A 19,796-nucleotide genomic window follows, 5' to 3' on the forward strand; every position below is an offset into this window, starting at 1 on the left:
TTAGGAGCCCTACCAGCTTTCAGGGCTCCCTGTAGATAAAGGAGACAGGAAGTGGTACACAGCAGGCCTTAGCACTGCCCACAAGTGTCAGGGTTGGGGTCTAGTGAACTAATTCTGATTTCTATCCCTGGAACACATTATTCTTTTTCACGTGCAGTGTGCCCTTGAACAAGGCTTTGGAACCATGGTATTCTGTGGTTTGGAGCAAGGGGGAAATGATAAGCTAAGTCACTGTTCTCATACCATATCACCCTGCAGCTTAACAAAAAAATATTTCTTATATAACTGAAGAATGCCTTGTCCAGGTTTCTAATAAGAATCTTCTAGGACTCAAAGTTGGGGCCTTTTATGAGTTATTTTGGAAAAATTTTGAAACAACATTATTTTTAGTGGAGTCATAGTTACACATTCAAATCCTAAGAATTCTATGATAATAGCCTGGGTTTCTCCTTGTAAGTATAAGCTGGGCACAATTAGCAGTCTCCTGTTGTAACTTTTCCCCTGATGACTTTTTCTGCTCTAAACTTTCTTCCTCTGTCTGACTAGTTCGAGAGACCTTCTCTTTTAAAGACCAGGAAAGGACAAGCTGCTTTGCATAATGGAGGACTGAGGAAAGAGCAGATAGTATTGGGCTTCTGACAATTGGCTAACTTCTTTCTTGCCACCTTAGAGGCATTTGCTACCCTCTCTACTACCAGCTGGCAGGGCTGGCACCAACCTCTGGTATATAGACAGTGACTCATCGTATTAAGCTAATTTGCCCTGGTCTGTAATTTCCCCCAGATGAAGGGAAGGGAAAGGAAATAACTCTGGGAAGAATTCCTCCAGATCCTAGGCTTAATATAAGCACACCTATTTAAGCTCAGTGGGAGGTAGTTATATGGAATTGGACATATAATTAATGAGAGCTAGGTTTGAATCCAGGTTCTGCTCAGCTCTGTCACTTGTCTCAAAGAAAATGAGGGGAGTGATACTGAATGATATTGCCTCTATTGAATTCTTGATATGTTAATGTAGTGTTTAGATACCTTGTTTATTTCATCTTTAGAGCCACCACTTGAGACAAGTACTAGTGTTTCTATGAGAACTAGAAGTGACAAAAAGCATCAACAGGTAGTAGTATAGGAAGCCTCTGGCACAATAGCAGATATACATGGTTCTGTAATGCTGACTTCCATTTCTATTTTAGTGGTACTAGGAATTGAACCAAGGAGTGCTTTACCACTGAGCTATATCACCAGCCTCCTCCCTTCCTCCTTTTTTTTTTTTTTTCCTTTCTCAATTTTTAACTGAGTTGCTAAGACTAACCTCAAACTTGGGATCCTCCTGCCTCAACTTCTCAACCCCTAAGTCTTAAGAATTGTAAGCATACACCACCACAACCAGCAGTTTCCTTCTCTGTGATTCACGTGTATCTTAGACTGCCTACCCAGAGGCTGTGGCTGTTTTGTTCCTTCTGTATGTTACATGTTGATCACAGACTTAGACATAGGTGTGTTACTGAATATGACTGACAGAATCCTGCAGGCTTCCTGGATAGGTAGGTGAGCTGGTTCTTTACACCCATTCATCTTTAGGTCCTTTGTCACAGATCCACCTTGATTGCCTTTTGCTTCTCATCCATGAGGCTTTTAAGACCAGAGTCTCAATTTCCTAATTCTTCTCTTGATAGGAAGCACCGGAGAGCACGAGACCGGTCCAGGTCTTCCTCCTCCTCCTCCCAGTCATCTCACTCCTACAAAGCGGAAGAGTACCCTGAGGAGGCAGAGGAACGAGAGGAGAGTGCCACAGGCTTTGACAAATCAAGACTGGGGACCAAGGACTTTGTGGGTCCAAGTGAAAGAGGCGGTGGCAGAGCTCGAGGAACCTTTGTAAGACCTTCCCCTTCTCTGAGCCTCTGACTCCCACCAGTTCTGAATAGGTTTCTTCAGAATACCAGTTTTGTATCTCTGATAGAAGCAATCCAGTTTATAGACCGCAGATTCTTTAGTTTTCATACCTAATTCCTCATGCTTTCCATTTAGTTTTGCTGTTCATAATCAGTCAGAAAGCCCCATAGCTTCCCATTTCAGAACTTCCCCCACTTACTTTGGATCCTTCTGTTTCTGGGAGCCCTGGGCCATGTGTATCCTCTGGGCTATAGACTTGGAATGTGCAGAGGGAATGGCCAGAAACCAGTTGAACCACACTCATGACTGGAGGATAGCTGTCTGTTCTGTGCCAATAGTATTTGAATAGAGTACAGGAATTTATTCCTGACTTGAACCTTTGTTCTTTCCCCTCTGTTTATTGCCACAGCAATTTCGAGCCAGAGGGAGAGGCTGGGGTAGAGGCAGCTACTCTGGTAACAATAACAACAACAGTAACAATGATTTTCAAAAGAGAAACCGGGAAGAGGAATGGGATCCAGAGTACACACCCAAAAGCAAGAAGTATTACTTGGTAGGTATCTGGGGCTAACCATGAAAGGCCACAGGGCTTTAACACACAGAGTAGCTGATTCCTAGGCCCTTGTTGGTCTGTAACCTTGCGATTAAATGTGTCCACCAACATAGAACACAGTAGTGCTAAACTTACATGGCTGTTCTCTAGAGAGGTCAGTCAGTCCTGGTTTCCATAGGGTTTATTATAGATGTTTATAGATTCCAGAAGAAGCAAGCATTGTTGCTCTTGCTTTTTTTTTTTTTTTAAGAGAGAGAATGAATTTTAATATTTATTTTTTAGTTTTCGGCGGACACAACATCTTTGTATGTGCTGCTGAGGATCGAACTCGGGCCGCACACATGCCAGGCGAGCGCGCCACCGCTTGAACCACATCCCCAGCCGCACTCTTGCTTTTTTTAGTCTGTGAATTTTTCTTTACTGCTCAGTCATCCCTAGCTTCTGTCACTCTACAGTGCAAGATTGACAGAAAAATAGTTCATGATCTCTTTGAGGAAAAGAATCTGTCTCCAAAATGAAATGCTTCTCTCATCTAAGCTATTGGTTATATTTCCCTGTTCTTCTGGGCCTCTCTCACCTTGGGCCCTTGCTAGGCAGTGTTATCTGACAGTGAGTGAGCTCTCTTGACCTTCCTCTGTCTCATCAGGCCCATATCCAAGTAGGTATGACTTAGTGTTGTAACCAAGGGAAATTTGCAGTTGGATCTCCATCACCCATCAGAATGGCTGGCATGACCTTGCCCTATCAGTTACACAGCTTGGAAATCAGTTTTTGTGTGGATGGCTGTGCATGGCCATCTTCACATTCCTAGGACTGCTAGGATCCTCAAAGTGGAGCCTAGTCTAAAAGACTTTTGAATCTATTTCTAGGGAAATGTTGGATTGCCTAGGATAAGTGCTAAAGTGTATTGTAAGGGGAAAAAGTAAAAGTCATATGAAATCCCTCTTTCCTGTATACCACCTGCAAGAGCATTTTCAGCCACTGAAACCATCTGTGGACAGAATAGGTTGGTGCTTTAGCTGAGCTGACCTTCAGAGACATCAGGCCTTATAAATAGACTCTTGGAAGTGATAGAGCAAATAAAGTAACAACTTCTGGTTTCAGAATTTTTTTTTAATTAAGCATGCATTTATTTTATTTATTTTTATGTGGTGCTAAACCCAGTGCCTCTCATGTGCTAGGCAAGTGCTCTGCCACTGAGCTACAGCCTCAGCCCTCAGAATGTTTTATTTGTCAACCAGTCAAGCCCAGGGCCTTGCTCATGCTAAGTGCTTCCTTTCTTAGCTAACAACTGGTTCTGACAACATTTCGCATTTTGGTATGATTGACTTTCTCAAACTCAAACTTTTAGAGATGGTGTACTACGTAACTCTACATAATAGAGTTACAGTTCTAAGCCTGTTGTCTCATTGCATAGTGGAGGTGTGATAGTGATAGGGTAGATGGATGTGAAGATTAAGTGAGATAATGCATGTCAACATCTTCAGTGTTTGATGAAGGTTTTGTCATGGTCATCGTCATTATAGTGTTCAAACTGTCTCAGAGAGAATTCCTAAGGCACCCCACTGGCGTTCTCTTGGATCTGAAGAAGTAACATTTTTGTAGCAGTGGGTCAGGGAGAAAAGGATGAAAAGACTAGGTTTGTATTGGGTGGGTGCAGAGGCAAGAGTTCTGGTGCTGATGGCAGTTCTCTTTTCTTTCAGCATGATGACCGTGAAGGTGAAGGCAGTGACAAGTGGGTGAGCCGGGGCCGGGGCCGAGGAGCCTTCCCCCGGGGTCGGGGCCGGTTCATGTTCCGGAAATCCAGTACCAGCCCCAAATGGGCCCATGACAAGTTCAGTGGGGAGGAAGGGGAAATTGAAGATGATGAGAGTGGGACAGAGAACCGAGAAGAAAAGGACAATTTACAGCCCACAACTGAGTAGGGGCCACTTCTGACAGGAGCCCTTGCCCAGGGGAGAGAGGCGCTGGGAAGAGGGCTGGTGAGGAGCTAGATAGAGAGGAGCCGTGAAGATTTTGAAAATCCCACCCCACCTCACCAGCCATGAAGAATCCTCCTACAGCAGAAAGTATCCCTGGCGCAGCGTCCCACTGGACAGAGGAGGCCTCCAGAGCCCTGGGGTCAGGCCCAGCTCTGGAGCAGAACACAACACATTGGGCTTTAGCTGTGTTTCATTTGTTGTTGGTGTGTAGGGTGGGGCTGGGGTCGGGAGGGAGAGCAATGCTTGGATTTTGGTTTGTTCCCTATTAGAAACCCAACAGTTTTGTTCTTAATTCAATTTCATTTGGAGCTGAGAGGACTAATTTGATGATTTGCAGTCTCTTCTCCCTCGTCCTGATTTTGAACGTCTTTTCTTTTTTTCTTTTTTTTTTTTTTTTTTTAGGCATATGTAGTAATATTAGCAGAAAGATTTAATTTGGGCAACTTTTGATTCTTAAAAAGAGAAAACAAAGCATGTGAATAAACATTGAAGTGTTCACCTCAGTTTGGGACCAAACTGCTTGGATCTTTGTAAAAACCTGTTTTGTATGTCAAGGAGGAGTTTAAGGCCTTTCTGATCACCTTGTGTTCCCCTTTTCTGCGCAGCCATGTATCACATGGAGTTGCTTCTAAACCACTCCCCATGCACCCTTGCTCCTATATTTTCTGATTTCTTCTGGGCTGGGCTGGGCTTCCCATTTCCACCAGCAGCTCCAGTATTCCAAACTTTCTAGTCCTGCTGGTCCTCAGCAACGGGTGGAAACTGGAGGGCAGTTTCTGGTCTGTTTTCTAAGAAACTTCTGAATTCTACTATCTTTACAAATATAAGATGAGAAAATAATTTTTTCAATATTTTTTATTAATCTTTTTATAAAATGAAAAGAAACTCCTATGATCGATTAAGGAAGGTGGTTATGGCTGGGTGGTTTGTGGGGTTGTGTGTTTTCTGGGTTTTTTTTTTTTTTTCCTTTTCTCTTTTTAACCTTAAGCTTTAAGTTGAAACATTGTCAGATATTTGGGGGGAAAACATCCTCTTAAAATGGGTCCTTGTTCTTGCCTTCTGGGGAGGCGGTCCTGAGCAGGTGAATCATATGGCATTTGTGCATATGTTATATGCGGACTGCACCCTCCTCTTCCCCCCAACCTTTGCCTCTTGGGTTATTGTGCTACTTTCCCCTTACTTTGCTACATTTCTATGGTTAAGTTGGTTTTACTTGAATGATTCATGTTTAGGGGAAAAAGAAAAAACACCCTTAAAATTTGTTTCAACTCCTCCTGCAAATAAAAACAATAAATGAAGTGGCAGATGTGCATGGACTGTGTTCATTGTTGCCTGTGTGTGTGTGTTCCTGGGGGTGGTAGATAACCTCCCACAATAGTTTCAGCAAACCTGAAAGAAAAAAGAAGCCTGTGGGGGTTGGACCCAGATTGTGACATTTCTCCACCCAGCAGTAACTCCATATTCCCATCCCGGTGGTTTTGCTTCATCCTGTGCCTTGGACACCTGAAGAACCAGATTTTTTTCCCCCCATTATAGTGTTGAAAGGAAATCAGATGTTGAATATCCAAAGTCCTTTCCTCCTGCAGCTCCTACCAGTGGCTTACCTTAACCTGCCCCAGGAATTGTTCCTCCCTGTAGGGAGTTATAGGCCCTGTTAATTACTGTCTCCTGGGTTATCACCTTCTTGACAGAATCTCCGCTGTCTGGCCCATCCCCCACCCGTTTGCCTCTCACCTTTTGGCCCACGGGTCACATTCGTGGGATGAGGAGAGGAAGGGGCAATGCAGGGTCGGGCAGGTGAACAAAGAAAATCTAAAATATATAACAGGAGCAGGACACTCACGTATTTGGTTACCAACTCTGGGTCCCCTTCTTCCTCCTGAAGGAGTCAGTTTCTATCCTTTAAAGCTTGATTTCTACGTTCCCCGCGGCGTTTCTCCGGTGTTCAGTTTTTATATCTGGGGAGACGGATATGTCACGAGCGAGGACTTAAATATTTGTTTCCTCGGTGGGACAGAATTCAAGGGCTGGGTTAACAACTCGGCCTTCTCACAGTGCAGGAAGATGACTCACAAGGGGCTGGTTTATAGGTGGGCCCAAACCTTTACACTCGGCTCTGGGGCTTGATCGTATGCTTAATAAAAGATGTTCTTGTCTTCCTCAAGGGAGTATCTGGAGTTTTTTCGAAACCCAAATAGAGCCCAGCCCGAAGCATGGGATCTTCCGTTCTCCTTCCATAGGGGGTGGCGGGGAAGAGTGCACCTTGCAGGAAGGCGGAGGTTTGAAATAGGCGAGCTATAAATAAGCTTTCCGGACTGGAGCAGCCTCTCCTCCATCCAGGGTCCGGTTTAGAGTGGTTGCTTTCCGCTGGCGGACTCCACCCTGTTCATGTGCCTCTCCCCATCTTTTGCCCTGCAGCTAAAAGCTTGGGAGCCAGTAGAGGTTGGCCCTGAGAAGGCTGTGTAAAATGCTGGGAGGGAGCTTCCCGGTCAAAGCTAGGAGAAGGACTAGAATTCGCGTGGCCGGGAAAGAGCTGGAGGAGCTGTGACCCATCAGCAGTCTAGAGACCCTGGAGTACTTACTTGGTAGGGGCCGAACCAGCTGAGCCAGGCCGCCCCCTCCCACGCCCACTCTGCATCTGGAGCCCGACCTACGGCTCGCGTCTCCGCCTCCAAGGCTCCAGTCTCGCAGCCCGTCCCACTCTGCCAGTACTCGCCTTCGGGACGGGCTAGGGTCTGGGAGCCCTGGAAGCCATGGGTATGTGCGGAGGGTTTGGGTGGCCTTCTGTACAACCTAAGGGGGACGCTGCACGCCTACATCACCCCCATTCTCCCGCTTGACCTCCACCCCGAGCCTTGGACTCGTTTGGGGGTGCGCCCGCCTGGGCCAGTTTATCTTCCATGAGGCTTTTCTGAGCCGCGCCCTGATCTGCAGAGGTCCTGGTCCTGGCTGAATACCACGCGCAGAAGGAGGATGAGCTGAGTTTGGCCCCCGGAGACATCGTCCGGCAGGTGCGCGAGGGGCCAGGAAGGGGCTGGTTGCTGGGAGAGCTGAGGGGCCGTTGTGGCCTCTTCCCCAAGCGCCTGGTGCAGGTGAGGCCGGGTCGGGAGCGGGCTGGGGCGGGGTTGTCGGTGTTTGCCGCCCGAGAACTTAAAGCCAGCCCTCGTCCTCAGGAGATTCCAGTGGCTATGCGGGACGCCGGGGAGACCCGGAGACCGCGCTGCGCGCGCAGCCAAGGTGAGCTCCGGGCGGGTGGGCGGGTGGGCGCGAGCTGCGGGCGCAGCATGGAGGCGGGCGTGGCTCTGGGAGGGGCCGTAGGGCCGATTTGTGGCCTGTGATTGGTTCCAAGGACAATGCTCCACCTGAGGGCGTGGCCAGAAGGTACTAAACGTTGTGCGTGATCCGCCCCCCAGCTCAGCTTACTGGGGCACCCTGCTCAGGCTAACCTCTTCGTGTCCGAACCAGGTCACCCCGCCAAATCTCGGGGCCCTCAAAGATGGTGCAAAGTGAACTTCAACTACAGCCCGGAGCAGGCAGACGAGCTGAAGCTGCAAGCTGGGGAGATTGTCGAAATGATAAAGGAGGTGAGGGAATGAGATAAGAGAGTTTGGGAGAGATGATGGGGCAAGAGTGAGGAAATTTGGGTGAAGTGAGGGTGAGGGCGATGGGAATGATGAGGGGTGCAGAGATGGAAAAGTAAGGGAGCAGGGGCAGGAGCAGGTCCTCCGGCTGAATGGAGGGTGATTTCTAGAGACACTTGGCAGAACCCCTGCATCCTCCCCCCCTCCCCAGATTGAGGACGGCTGGTGGCTGGGGAAGAAGAACGGGCAGCTGGGAGCCTTCCCATCCAACTTTGTGGAGTTGCTGGACAATGGGCCCCCAAGTGAGATCTCACCCTGTGATCAGATTGCAATCTCCAATGACCCTCCTGGTGGCATGAGCCTGTGATCCACACATCCTGACCCTGTAACCCCTTTGGTCCCTTCCCCCGACCTAACTGAATTCTCACCCTCCCTAACTTTATTGTCCCCCACCAGGCCTTGGCAACCCAGACATGTCTTCCATCAGCCCTGGATCCCAGCAGCCTCCCAAGGTAAATTTGCTCAGAATGTGCACAGAGGTGGTGGGTTACTCTTGGAAGGGCAGGAGGCTCATCATTTTCTGCCCCTCTGACCCCACTAGCTGAACAGCCAGGCCTGTAACAGCTCTCCAGAATACCTGCAGACAGGTGAGCTCCCAGCCAGAGCCCCCCTCTCCAAGCCACTCTGACTTGGGGGAGGGGGAACCTCCTAGGCTGATGGAGGAGGGAGCTGCTGACTGAGGGGGGAGAGTTGACTACATCGAACTGACCTTCCCTCAGTCTTTCATCCTGAGATCTGCAGGGTCCTGTTTGACTACCAACCTGAGGCCCCAGATGAATTGGCACTGCGAAAGGGGGACATGGTGAAAGTACTGAAGAAGGTGTGAGAGGAACGGGGAGGGGAGGTCTCAGGGAAGGGGACATTGAGACCCAGGAAAGGAGCCTGGGGGGCAGGGAGGTGGGTGCTCATTTTCCCGCCATGCTGTTTCTTTCTCAGAACACAGAGGATAAGGGCTGGTGGGAAGGAGAGTGTGAAGGCAGAAGAGGCGTTTTCCCAGACAACTTTGTCCTCCCACCACCCCCAGTGAGTACAGAGCTGGACATCCGGGTGGCAGGAGGCAAACTATTTTGACAAAGTTGGGGGTCATGGCACTCAGTGGACACAGAGGGGCATGAAGCTTCCTGAAAAACAGCTAAAGGGTGTGACACTTCCTGGGCCCAACTGGGATGGTTACCCCAAATGAGAGTGGAATAGACCGGTGGGGCTCCTCTTTGATTCTGATGCTGCTCTGTCTAGATCAAGAAGCTGATCCCACGGACAGTGATCTCTCAGGAATCAGGTTGGTGCCTGAGGAGTCTGGGACTGGGGCATGTGCTCTGGGACATCCATCAATCCAAATCCAGAGGCCCAGAAATTCAATTTGCAGTCTCCCAGTGATCCAGTGTACTCCAGAGGAACTTTCTCCCTGTAGGTCAAAGGTCTGGTAGGAATGTATGTGAGTCAATGTGTGGGTCAGTTTATTTATGTTAGTGTGTCAGTGTTTCTCTTTGAATCTTGAGAATGTGGTAATCACAGTCTCTAAGAATGTGTGCTTTGAGTCCATGAGACTCTGTTCATGAGTCTTTTAGGTGTGTCAGTGAATAGCTCTGTGTGGATTTGTACGTGTGTAGGAGTGTGTCTTTTTGTCTTTGAAGTATAATATTTGATACATGCCAAAAATAATACATAACATGTGTGTTATAAAACTTAATAATGAGCACCCCACACACTAGCCCAGGCACTAAAATATTGCCAATAAGTTAGTGTGTTTCTTCTCCTTCCTATTCTACCATTTTTTTCCCACCCCAGAGGTAACCACTATCTTGAATTTTATGTTTGTGATTCTCTTGTTTTTAAGGTTTCATAATAAGTAATATGTCCAAAAGTAAATTTCTTTTTGCTTCTTTTTGAGCTTTATAAAAATGGTAGCATGGAGCTCGGGGTGCTGCTTAGTGGCAGAGTGCTTGCCTAGCATATGTAATACACTGGGTTCGAGCCTAAACACTGCATTTTAAAAAATAAATAAAATAAAGGTATGCTGTCCATCTGCAACTACAAAAAAGTGTTTAAAAAATGGTAGCATATGTTGATAGTGTGTTTTTTGTTTTGTTTTGTTTGTTTGTTACTAGGGACTGAACCCAGGAGCACTCTATCATTAAGCTACATCTTCAGCCTCCCTTTTTTTTTTTCTAGCTGTTGTTAGGCCTCCATTTTTATTCATTTAATTATATGTAGTGCTGAGAATCATCCCAGTGCCTCACAAATACTAGACAAGTGCTCTGACACTGAGCACAACCTCAGCTTTTTTTCTTTCTTTTTTTAATTTTTAGATAGGGTCTCACTCAGTTGTTTAGGGCCTCCCTAAATTGGTAAGGCTGGCCTTGAACTTGTGATCCTCCTTCTTCAGCCTCCCTAGTTTCTGGGATTATAGGCTTGTGCCATTGTGCCCAGTGACTTGGGTGTTTTCAATTAACATTGTTTCTAATATTCATCCATGTTGTGTGTAGATTGGCATTTTCTTTCTTTTTTTTTAAAATTTTTTTAGTTGTAGTTGAGCACAAAACCTTTATTTTATTTTATTTTTTTTATGTGGTGCTGGGGATTGAACTCGTGCCTCACGCATGCTACCATTGAGCCACAACACTGAGCCACAACTCCAGTCTAGATGTACATTTTCTATAATGTATAATATTCTTTGCAGGGAATTTATCACAGTTTATGTATCTGGTTTCCTGATGTTGGATGTTTTAGTTGTTTCTAGCTTTTTTTTTTTTTTTTTTTTGTGTGTGTGTGTGTGTGTGTGTGTGTGTGTGTTTGTGTGTGTGGTGCTAGGGATTGAGCCCAGAGCCTTGTGCATGGAGTCAGGCATTCCACCAACTGAGCTATATCTACCCAGCCCCTATTTCTAGTTTTTTAAAAAACTATTACAAATGGTGCTGCCATGAATATTCTTTTGCCCATCTTATGGTTTACAGATAAGATAGTTTCTCTGAGGCTGAGTGTGGTGGTGCATGCCTTTAATTCCAGTGGCTTGGGAGGCTATGACAGGAGGATCTCAAGTTCAAAGCCAGCCTCAGCAATTTAGCAAGGCCCTGAGCAACTTGGTGAGGCCCTGTCTCTAAATAAAATATAAAAAAGAGCTGGGGATGTGGCTCAGTAGTTAAATGCTACTGGGTTCAATCCCTGGTACCCCCCCAAAAAAAAAAAAAAAAGTTTCTCTCAGGTATACTCCTAGGAATAAGATTGTTAGGGTTAGAGTTGTGGCTCGGCGGTAGAGTGCTTGCCTAGCATGTGTGAGGCCCTGAGTTGGATCCTCAGCACCACATAAAAATAAATAAAAAACATAAAGGTATTGTGTACAAATCAAAAATAAATATTAAAAAAAGGGAGATTGTTAGATTTTATGGTAAGTAAAGGTTCAGCTTTTGAGGTGACTGGGATTGAACCCAGGGCCTCAAGCAAGTGCTCTGCCACTAAGCCACATCCCCATCCCCTATGAATTTAAACTTTTATGAGATAAAACCAAATTAATTTTCAAAATAATTGTATTCTTTAACACTCCACCGTCAATCAGTATGAAAGATCCTGTGGATCTTCATCCTCTTCCACACTTTGGTGTTATAATATTTTATTATTTTTGTGAATCTGGTAAATCAAAGTAGCATCTCATTATGAACTGGATTTGCATTTCCTTGTTACACATTTAACAATGTGTAAGGGTTCTTTACATATTCTGAATATCAGTTCTTTATGGTATATATATTGCCAGTGTTTTTATCTCAGTTTGTGGCTTGTCTTCATTTTCTACAAAATGTTTACGAACCTAATTCTTCATTATTGTTATTATTATGACGAGCAGTACTACTATTATCAACAGCAGCAGCAGCAGCAGCATTTGTGATGCTAGGGATTGAAACCAGGGCTTTGTGCATATAGACAACTGCTCTTCCACAGAACTATATCCACAGCGCCCTCCCCCCTAAGTTTTTTTTTTTTTTGGTTGGACACAATATCTTTATTTATTTTTATGTGGTGCTGAGGATCAAACCCAGGGCCTTGCACATGCTAGTGAGCACTCTACCACTGAGCCACAACGCCAGCCCGACCCCCCCACAAGTTCTTAATGTTAATGTAGTCACACATATTAATCTTGCCAGGTAAGGGCACATGCCTGTAACTCCAGCAACTTGGGAGGCTGAGGTAGGAGATTTGCAAGTTTGAGGTCAGCCTTGACCATTTAGTGAGACCTCAACAACTTAGCAAGACCCTGCCTGAAAATAAAAATAAAAAAGGGCTGATATAGCTCAGTGGTAAACTGCCCCTGGAGATAAATCTCCAGATTCCCAGTATAAAAAAGAAAATCCTTCCCTGGGCTGGAGATACAGCTCAGTACTATAGGGCTTGCCCAGCATGGGTGAGACCTTGGTTTCAAACCCCAGTCCCAGACAAAAAGAAAAAGTAAATCCATCCCTATTCTAAGATGAAAAATTCATCTGCCTTTTCTTAAACTTTTTAAGTGTTGCTCTTTATATTTAAGTGATTTTATCCATGTAGCATTGATTTGAGTGATCCAATTTTACTTTTTCCTATATGGCCAATCAGTTGTTCTAGCATTTATTATTTTTTGCATGTGAATAGCTTGCCGTTTTTATAAGTTTATTCCTATATACTCCTATGTACTCTTGGGATTTTATTGTTATCTTTTAAAAAGCTAGATATTCTTCTCTTTATTGCAGGAATATAGAAAGGCATTGATGTTTGGTTTGATTTGGTACTGGGAATTGAGCCCAAGGGTACTTTACTCCAGAGCTACATTCCCAGCCCTTTTTATTTTTTTGAAACAGGGTCTCTCTAAGTTTCTGAGGGTCTTGCAAAGTTGCTGAGGCTGTCCTCAAACTTGCAATCCTCCTGCCTCAGCCTCCTGAGTAGCTATACCTGGCTGGCTTGATTTTTGTATATTGACTTTATAGCCAGCCATGATGCTGAACTCTGATTTCCAATAATTTATCTGTAGATTCCCCCTACCCCAGGGCTAGGGATGGAACTGGGGTGCTTTACCTACTGTATATCTCCAGCCATTTTTTATTTTGAGATAGGGTCTCTCCAAATTGCCAAGGCTGGCCTTGAACTTGAGGTCCTTCTGCCTTAGTCCCCTGAGCTGCTGGGATTACTGGCATATGCCACCACACCCAGCCTTACATACAATTTTTTTATTAAGAATGGATTTGAGGGGCTTGGGTTAGGGCTCAGTGGTAGAGCACTTGCCTAGCACATGCAAGGTGCTGGGTTCGATCCTCAGCACTGCATAAAAATAAATAAAAATAAAACAAAGGTATTGTGTCCAACTGCAACTAAAAAAAATTATAATAAAAAAATGAATATTGGAAAAGAAAAAGGGTGTTGAGGTCTGAGGATGCAGCTCAATGGTAGAGAATTTGCCCAGCATGTGTGACACCCTGGATTATAACCCTAGCACTGGGAAGGAAAAATGGATGTTGAATTTTCCCAAATTATTTACTGATTTTTGAAAAATTATTATGTGTGATTTCTCCTATAATCTTTCAGTGGTCAATGGTGGTGAATGACATTTGTAAAATTTTTATATTTTTTATTTTATTTATTTATTTGGTAGTGGAATTAAACCCAGGGGCACTTAACGACTGAGCTGTATCATTCCCTTGTAAAATTACTGAGGTTGGCTTTGAACTTGCAATTCTCCTACCTTAGCCTCCCAAACCACTGGGATTACAGGTGTGTGCTACCAGTAGTGCCTGGCTATAGAATCCCCTTGCATTCTTAGAATAAATCCAATTTAGTAATGGTTTCTTTTTCTTTTTCTTTTTTTGTTTTAACAAGTCATGGTTTCTTATCTTTTCATATACCGTGTTTCTTATCTTTTCATATACCGTTGAAATACTTTCTCAATTTTTCTTAAGATCATAATAGTATTTAGGCCAGTCATAGATGGTGGTACAGACCTATAATCCCAGTGACTTGGGAGGCTTAGGCAGGAGGATTGCAAGTTCAAGATCAGCCTCAGTAACTTAGGCCCTAAGCAATTTAGCAAGACCCTGTCTCAATAAAATAAAATAAAACAAAAAATGCTGAGAATTTGGCTCAGTGGTTAAGCTCCTCTGGATTCAATCTCCAGTATAAAAAAGAAAAAGATATTTTTGTATTTACTTTCACTGTCCTCATCTGAATATCAACAATTATATTAGACCCATGAATGAGCTAAGTAAGGAGTACACATTTTGTTTTTATGGTGCCCAGGATAAAACCCAGGGTCTCACAGACTAGGCAGCCACTCTACCACCAAGCTGTACCCTGATTTTGCTTTAGTTTTCTGGTAGATCGTATAAGAGAGGAATCTTTCCTTAAAAGGTGATAAAACTTGCCTGTAAATTCATATGGACTTGGTTTTGTTTTGTTTTGTTTTAACATTATGGGAAGATTTTAAATTATTTCTTAAATTTCTTTAAAAGTTTTAGAATAGGCAGGCAAAAAATTCTTGAATTAGTTTGGCAATCAGCTTTTTTAAATTTTTTTTTTTTAGTTGTAGATGGGCACAATACCTTTATTTTATTTGTTTATTTTTATGTGGTGCCAGAGATTGAACCCAGGGGCTCCTGCATGCCTGGACCCTCAGGGTTTTTTTTTTTTTTTTTTTTTTTGGTGATATTAGGAATTGAACCAAGAGATGCTTTACTACTAAGATACAGCCTCAGTCCTTTTAGTTTCTTATTTTGGGACAAGGTCTCACTAATTAGGTAAGGCTTATCTTCAACTTGATCCTCCTGTCATAGCCTTCTGCATAGTTGGAATTATAGGCATGTGTCCAGATCTTAAAGTCAGTTTAAACTAAGTTGTATTTGTAAAATTATCCATTTAATCTGAGTTTTCCAATTATTTGTGTGAAGTTGCTTATAATATTCTTTTATAAAATCTTTTAATCTCAGTGACAAAGTGACAATCTGCAGTTACAGCCTTTTTTGCAAGTTTGTGTAAGTGCTGCACACTAACCAATTGGGTCACTAGGGCACCCTCCTTTTTTCATTTCTAATAATGTAGTTCTTTTTTTCTTTTTCTTTCTTTCTTTTTTTTTGGGGGGGGAGGGGGGTGCTGGAGATTGAACTCAGGGGCACTTGAAACTGAGCCACATCCCCAGCCCTGGTTTTTTTTTTTTTTTTTTAGACAGAGAATTTCAATATTTATTTTTCAGTTCTCAGTGGACACAACATCTTTGTACGTGGTGCTGAGGTTCGAACCCGGGCCGCATGCACACTAGGCGAGCGCCCTACCGCTTGAGCCACATCCCCAGCCCCCAGCCCTGTTTTGTATTTTATTTAGAGACAGGGTCACCTAGTTGCTTATTGCCTCACAGTTACTCAGGCTGGCTTTGAACTCTTGATCCTCCTGCCTCAGGCTCCTGAGCCACTGGGATTTACAGGCATGTGCCATCACGCCTGGCTTCTATTATACCTTTTTAAAAATAATGTGAAGCGCTGGGGCTTTAGTACAGTGGCAGAGTCCTTGCCTAGCATGTGTGAGGCACTGGATTAGATCCTTAGCGCCATAAAAAATAAATAAAAAAAAAGCATCCTGTCCATCTATAACTACAAAAAAAGAGATTAAAAAATAATAATAATTATGAAGCTGCTGGGTGTGGTGGCAGGCACATGCCTGTAATCCCAGTGACTCTGCAGGCTAAGGCAAGAGGATTGCAAGTTTGAGGTCAGTCTCAGCAATTTAGTGAGACCCTGTCTCAAAATAAAAAGTAAAATGGCTGTGGATGGAGCTCAGTGGTAAAGTGCCCTTGGGTTCAATCCCTAAAACCAAAAATAAATAGTTGTGAAGCTGGGTGTAGTGGCACATGCTTATAATCCCAATGACATGGGAGGCAGAGGTAGGAGGATCACAAGTCCAAGACTAGTCTCCATGTCTTAGGGAGAGCTTGTCTGAAAATTAAAAAGGGCTGGGTATGGTGGCACAGGCCTATAATCTCAGCTGTGAGGGAGGCTGAGGCCGGAGGACTGCGATTGAAACCCTACCTCAGCAACTGAGTGAGGCCCTAAGCAGTTATTAATGAGACCCTGTTTCAAATAAAAACTGAAAAGGGTTGGGGATGTGGCTCAGTGGTTAAACACTCTGGGTTCAATCCCTGGTACCAGTAAATAAATAAATAAATAAATAACTGATAATATTAAAAATTAAAAGGGCTTATACAACCAGAGATATGAAAAAATGTGCTCTATAGGTGTATTATGGATTGTCATGCTTTCTGCTGTCATATATAACAAATTAGAATAAAAAAATTAAAATCTGGAAAAAAAATTGAAAAGGGCTACTGTGTGGTTCAGTGATAGAATGCCCTTGGGTTGGATCCTTAATGTGTTTTAAAAAAAAAAAAATTGTGAGGCAGGCTCAGTGGTGCATGCCTATAGTCTAGTACAGCTCCTTAGGAGGCTAAAGTGGGAAGATTACCTGAGCCCACCAGGAGTTTGAGGCCTGCCTGGGCAACATAGTGAGCACCATCTCAAAAAAAAAGAACAGGAAAACGAATGTCCCTTTGCTTGTTGTTGGTCAATAACAATAACTCTCGAATGTGAAATATTTTACTTCTACTTCTTAATGTCTGTTTCCCCAGTAGACCCCAAGCCCATTCTAGCTATGGTGGGAGGAGCCTCACGGTGGGCAGGGGATGGAGGCTGAGTCATGGGCCAGGTGCCTTTGGGAGTGACTAACCTCCAAGTAGTAAGGAGTAATCAGACTCAGGATGTTTTGTTTTTCTGTGGGGCTGGGGACTGAACCCAAGGCTTTGTACCAGTGAAGCAAGTGCTCCACCACTGAGCTCCACCCCAGCCCTCGGGATGTATTTTGATGGTGGAGCAGACAGGATCTGCTGAGGGTTTGGATGTGCAGCATAAAGAAGGAAAAGGAGTCAAGGATGACTCTTCATTTCCTCGTGAGCAAGTGGGTAAATGGGTAAAACAGTGGACACTGAGAAAGAAACAGATTTAGAGGTGGGAGGCAAGAGCTTGGTTTTGGATGTCAAGTGTGTGATGCCAGTGGCTCTTCAAATCGGATTTTTAAAAATTTACTTAAATTTATATTTATATATTGTTTATTTTATTTTTTGCAGTTCTGGGGATTGAACCCTTGGCCTCCCATATGCCAGGCAAGCACTCTACCAAGAAACTACCCCTGCCCCCAAGTGGGAATATTGAGAGGGCAGTTGAACATGTGTCTGGAGCTCAGGGAGGAAGAAGGGGTTAGAGTGGTCACCTTCTTGAGAGTCAGATGGGACTCATCTGCCCACAGTCTCTGCACACAGCACAGACAGGGCCAGACTAGCATATGGATGGCAAGTCAATGAACACATGCTTCACTGCTCTCTCCTCCCAGCTCTTAATAAGGAACCAAGAAAGTTGATGCCCAAAACATCCCTCTCTAATATCAAGAAGCTGGTGACAGCTCCGTCTGGGCCCAGCAAAGCCAAGTAAGGAACACGTGGGATTGGGGGAAGGAAAAAGGTACAGAGGGACTGTTCCTCCCACCTGCATCCCAGGGCCTGATGGGGATATGTTCCAGGACATCTTGGACACCCACTGGCGATAGTCAGAAGCGCCCCTCCCGAGACTCAGGTAAGGACTTCCTTCTTTCAGTGGAGGGGACACCTGGTGGACAGTGATAAGGGTGGCTGTACTGAGGTACAGAAATGGGGAGAGATCAGGGCTCAGAGTAGCCTTGGGTTTCTGAGATTTTGCTCTGATAGGTTCCAAGGACAGCTTCCTCAGTGGGGGTCCTGGGCAACCTGGCAGAAAGCACTCCAAAACCCAGGCTTCCCGGCAGCGTCCCAAATCCAATCAGGTAAGGGGCTGGAGACATGGGAGAGTCTGGAGATACTGGGCAGAGCTGGGCCCCAGAGGTGTGGTGTGCAAGAGTGAAGGATCCTAGACAAAGGGGAACCAGACTCAACCCTTCACAGCATCCAGCCTTTGGCTGAGATCTCACCCTATGGCCACAGGAGGAAGAGCCCCGGCCGGCAAAGCCCCTCTCTGTGAATAGGACCTCTGCTCTAGAGAAGACTGCCACCCCAGAGAAGATCCAGCCTCCACATAAGCCCACCAGCCCAGAGAAGATCCTAGCTCCTGACAAAGTCCCCATTCCAGAGAAGACCCTGACTCTGGAGAATAAGGCCCCCAACCCAGAGAAGATCCTGGCTTCCAAAAAGGTCCGCATTCCAAAGAAGACCCGGACTCTGGACAAGGTTTCCACTCCAGAAAAGGTCTTTTCTGTGGATGAGGCCTGTGCCCTAGAAAAGAGCTTGACCGTAGAGCAGGTGTGTTCTGCAGAAGTCTCCCCTGGAGACAATACTAAATTCCAGCACTTCTCTCCCCCGGAGAGTTTGCAGAGGGAGAAATCCCTTGTGGCCACAGAGGCTCAATCCCAAGAGGAGGCTGTCATGCCAGAGAAGTGCCCCCTGCAGCCTGACTCCTCAGAGAGTTGCCTTTGTATGATGAAACATGGGGATAGCTCCCCACTCCAGGATGCGTCCAAGTCTATGCCTGCCATTACGAAGCCCCAGACCCTGGAGAAGGCCAAAACCTTCTTGAAGGAGGCACCTGCGAAAGAAGAGCCCACCCCAAAAGAGGAGGAGATGCCTCTGACAGAAGAGGTGGCTCCCAAAGAGCAGGTGCTCTTTAAAGGGATAGACCCTGACCCCCAAGCCCCACACACTGTAGAGCCAACTCCAGACCAAGAGACTCCCAACCCCCATTTCCTAGTGAGGCAAAACTCTTCCGAAAGCAAGAATGATGAAGTGGATGTAAAGACTCTAAAGGATGAGATGGGGTCTCTAAGGGAGCTGCTGGGGCTGCTGGAGCTGCAGCTGGAGTAAGTGGACAGGGGCTGGGCGGTGTGGGGAGGAAGGGAAGGGTCTGAGGACCCCTCACCTGATCCTCCTGTACACAGAGGGAAGATTACTGACATCTGGGAGGAGCTCAAGAGCGAGAGGGAGAAGCGCCGGTTGCTAGAGGTGAGTGGGGTGCAGACTCCCGCGGGAAGGTGGTAACCGCTGCGGGCCCTGACTCCCTCTCCCGTTTAGGTTCAGCTGATGCAGAGCAGACCACAGTCACCGAAGCAGGGCTTCAAACACGCGCAGACGCAGACGCACTGAGGTTGGGCCTGAGAGGCGCCACGGCAGGACCTGGGGGGTACATCTGGCTCGGGCCAGCCCGCCCTTGTATACAGTTTTTAAAAACTCAAGAAAGTAAACAGCCCCAGACACGCCACGCTGATCCTGCCTGATTTGTGTGGGGGCGGGGCCTCTGTGGTGGGCGGGGTCTTTCGGCTCGCCGCCCTCCGCATTCCTGGCGGTCTCTCCCGGGCACATCTGGCCAACATGTGGCTCCCATTACGTTTCCAAGGCCTGAACGCAGCTATTTTTATCCACCGGATGGTAGGGGGCGGGGAAGGCATCTCCTACCTATGGCAACCCCTAGCCCGAGACCTGGGGGCAGAGGGGGCCGGGCGGGTTGGGTTCTGCCTGAGGGCTGGGATTCCGGAATCCAGCTGTGCATGGAGGTTGGGCTGAGAAGCTCTTCTCTCTGGGCCCGACATCCTCCCCCAACCTCCCACTCCCACCTACCTCCCAGAGAGTCACCTATCCAGTCTAATGCACCCTCGGTTTAGACATGAACTCCGCCCCCTCAAGCACACAGTTATATTGGGGCTGAAAGACCTCAGCGTC

At 45.8% G+C, this 19,796-nt stretch overlaps 2 protein-coding genes across 10 annotated transcripts in view; both read left to right on the plus strand.

Annotated features, from left to right (window-relative positions):
- The window catches only part of Thrap3 (thyroid hormone receptor associated protein 3), a 57,027-nt gene extending 51,293 nt beyond the window's left edge, over positions 1–5,734 (plus strand). For both annotated transcript variants that reach the window (XM_005317817.4, XM_005317818.4), the window contains 3 exons: positions 1,673–1,871; positions 2,299–2,442; positions 4,146–5,734. In XM_005317817.4, the coding sequence (XP_005317874.1) occupies positions 1,673–1,871; positions 2,299–2,442; positions 4,146–4,367 (565 nt within the window). In that variant the 3' untranslated portion in view covers positions 4,368–5,734. The remainder of the gene's footprint in view (positions 1–1,672; positions 1,872–2,298; positions 2,443–4,145) is intronic.
- Positions 5,735–6,834: 1,100 nt separating this feature from the next.
- Positions 6,835–19,336, plus strand: Sh3d21 (SH3 domain containing 21). 8 transcript variants are annotated; one of them, XM_078025921.1, is made up of 17 exons: positions 6,835–7,009; positions 7,359–7,516; positions 7,598–7,661; positions 7,890–8,008; positions 8,217–8,307; positions 8,462–8,517; positions 8,607–8,652; positions 8,785–8,885; positions 9,002–9,088; positions 9,302–9,344; positions 17,187–17,222; positions 17,450–17,543; positions 17,636–17,688; positions 17,820–17,914; positions 18,072–18,940; positions 19,019–19,082; positions 19,152–19,336. In XM_078025921.1, the coding sequence occupies exons 3-17, from the start codon at positions 7,613–7,615 to the stop codon at positions 19,221–19,223; spliced, it is 1,875 nt and encodes a 624-aa protein (XP_077882047.1). In that variant the 5' UTR covers positions 6,835–7,009; positions 7,359–7,516; positions 7,598–7,612; the 3' UTR covers positions 19,224–19,336. The 8 variants fall into 8 exon arrangements, with proteins under 8 accessions (XP_077882047.1, XP_040144315.1, XP_077882046.1 ...); XM_040288381.2 differs by lacking the exon at positions 6,835–7,009 and adding an exon at positions 7,023–7,181; XM_078025920.1 differs by lacking the exon at positions 6,835–7,009 and adding an exon at positions 7,023–7,181 and having other exon boundaries at positions 7,359–7,435.
- The last annotated feature ends 460 nt before the right edge of the window (positions 19,337–19,796 follow it).

The sequence above is a fragment of the Ictidomys tridecemlineatus genome, chromosome 11 (assembly GCF_052094955.1).
Source record: "Ictidomys tridecemlineatus isolate mIctTri1 chromosome 11, mIctTri1.hap1, whole genome shotgun sequence".
Taxonomy (NCBI): Eukaryota; Metazoa; Chordata; class Mammalia; order Rodentia; family Sciuridae; genus Ictidomys; species Ictidomys tridecemlineatus.

Bases quoted from the DNA above. Each gene is read 5' to 3' on its own strand.
- Sh3d21 (XM_040288381.2), top strand. The intron at 17,689-17,819 runs GTAAGGACTTCC...TTGCTCTGATAG, and splicing joins GCGCCCCTCCCGAGACTCAG to GTTCCAAGGACAGCTTCCTC. The intron at 17,915-18,071 runs GTAAGGGGCTGG...CTATGGCCACAG, and splicing joins AGCGTCCCAAATCCAATCAG to GAGGAAGAGCCCCGGCCGGC.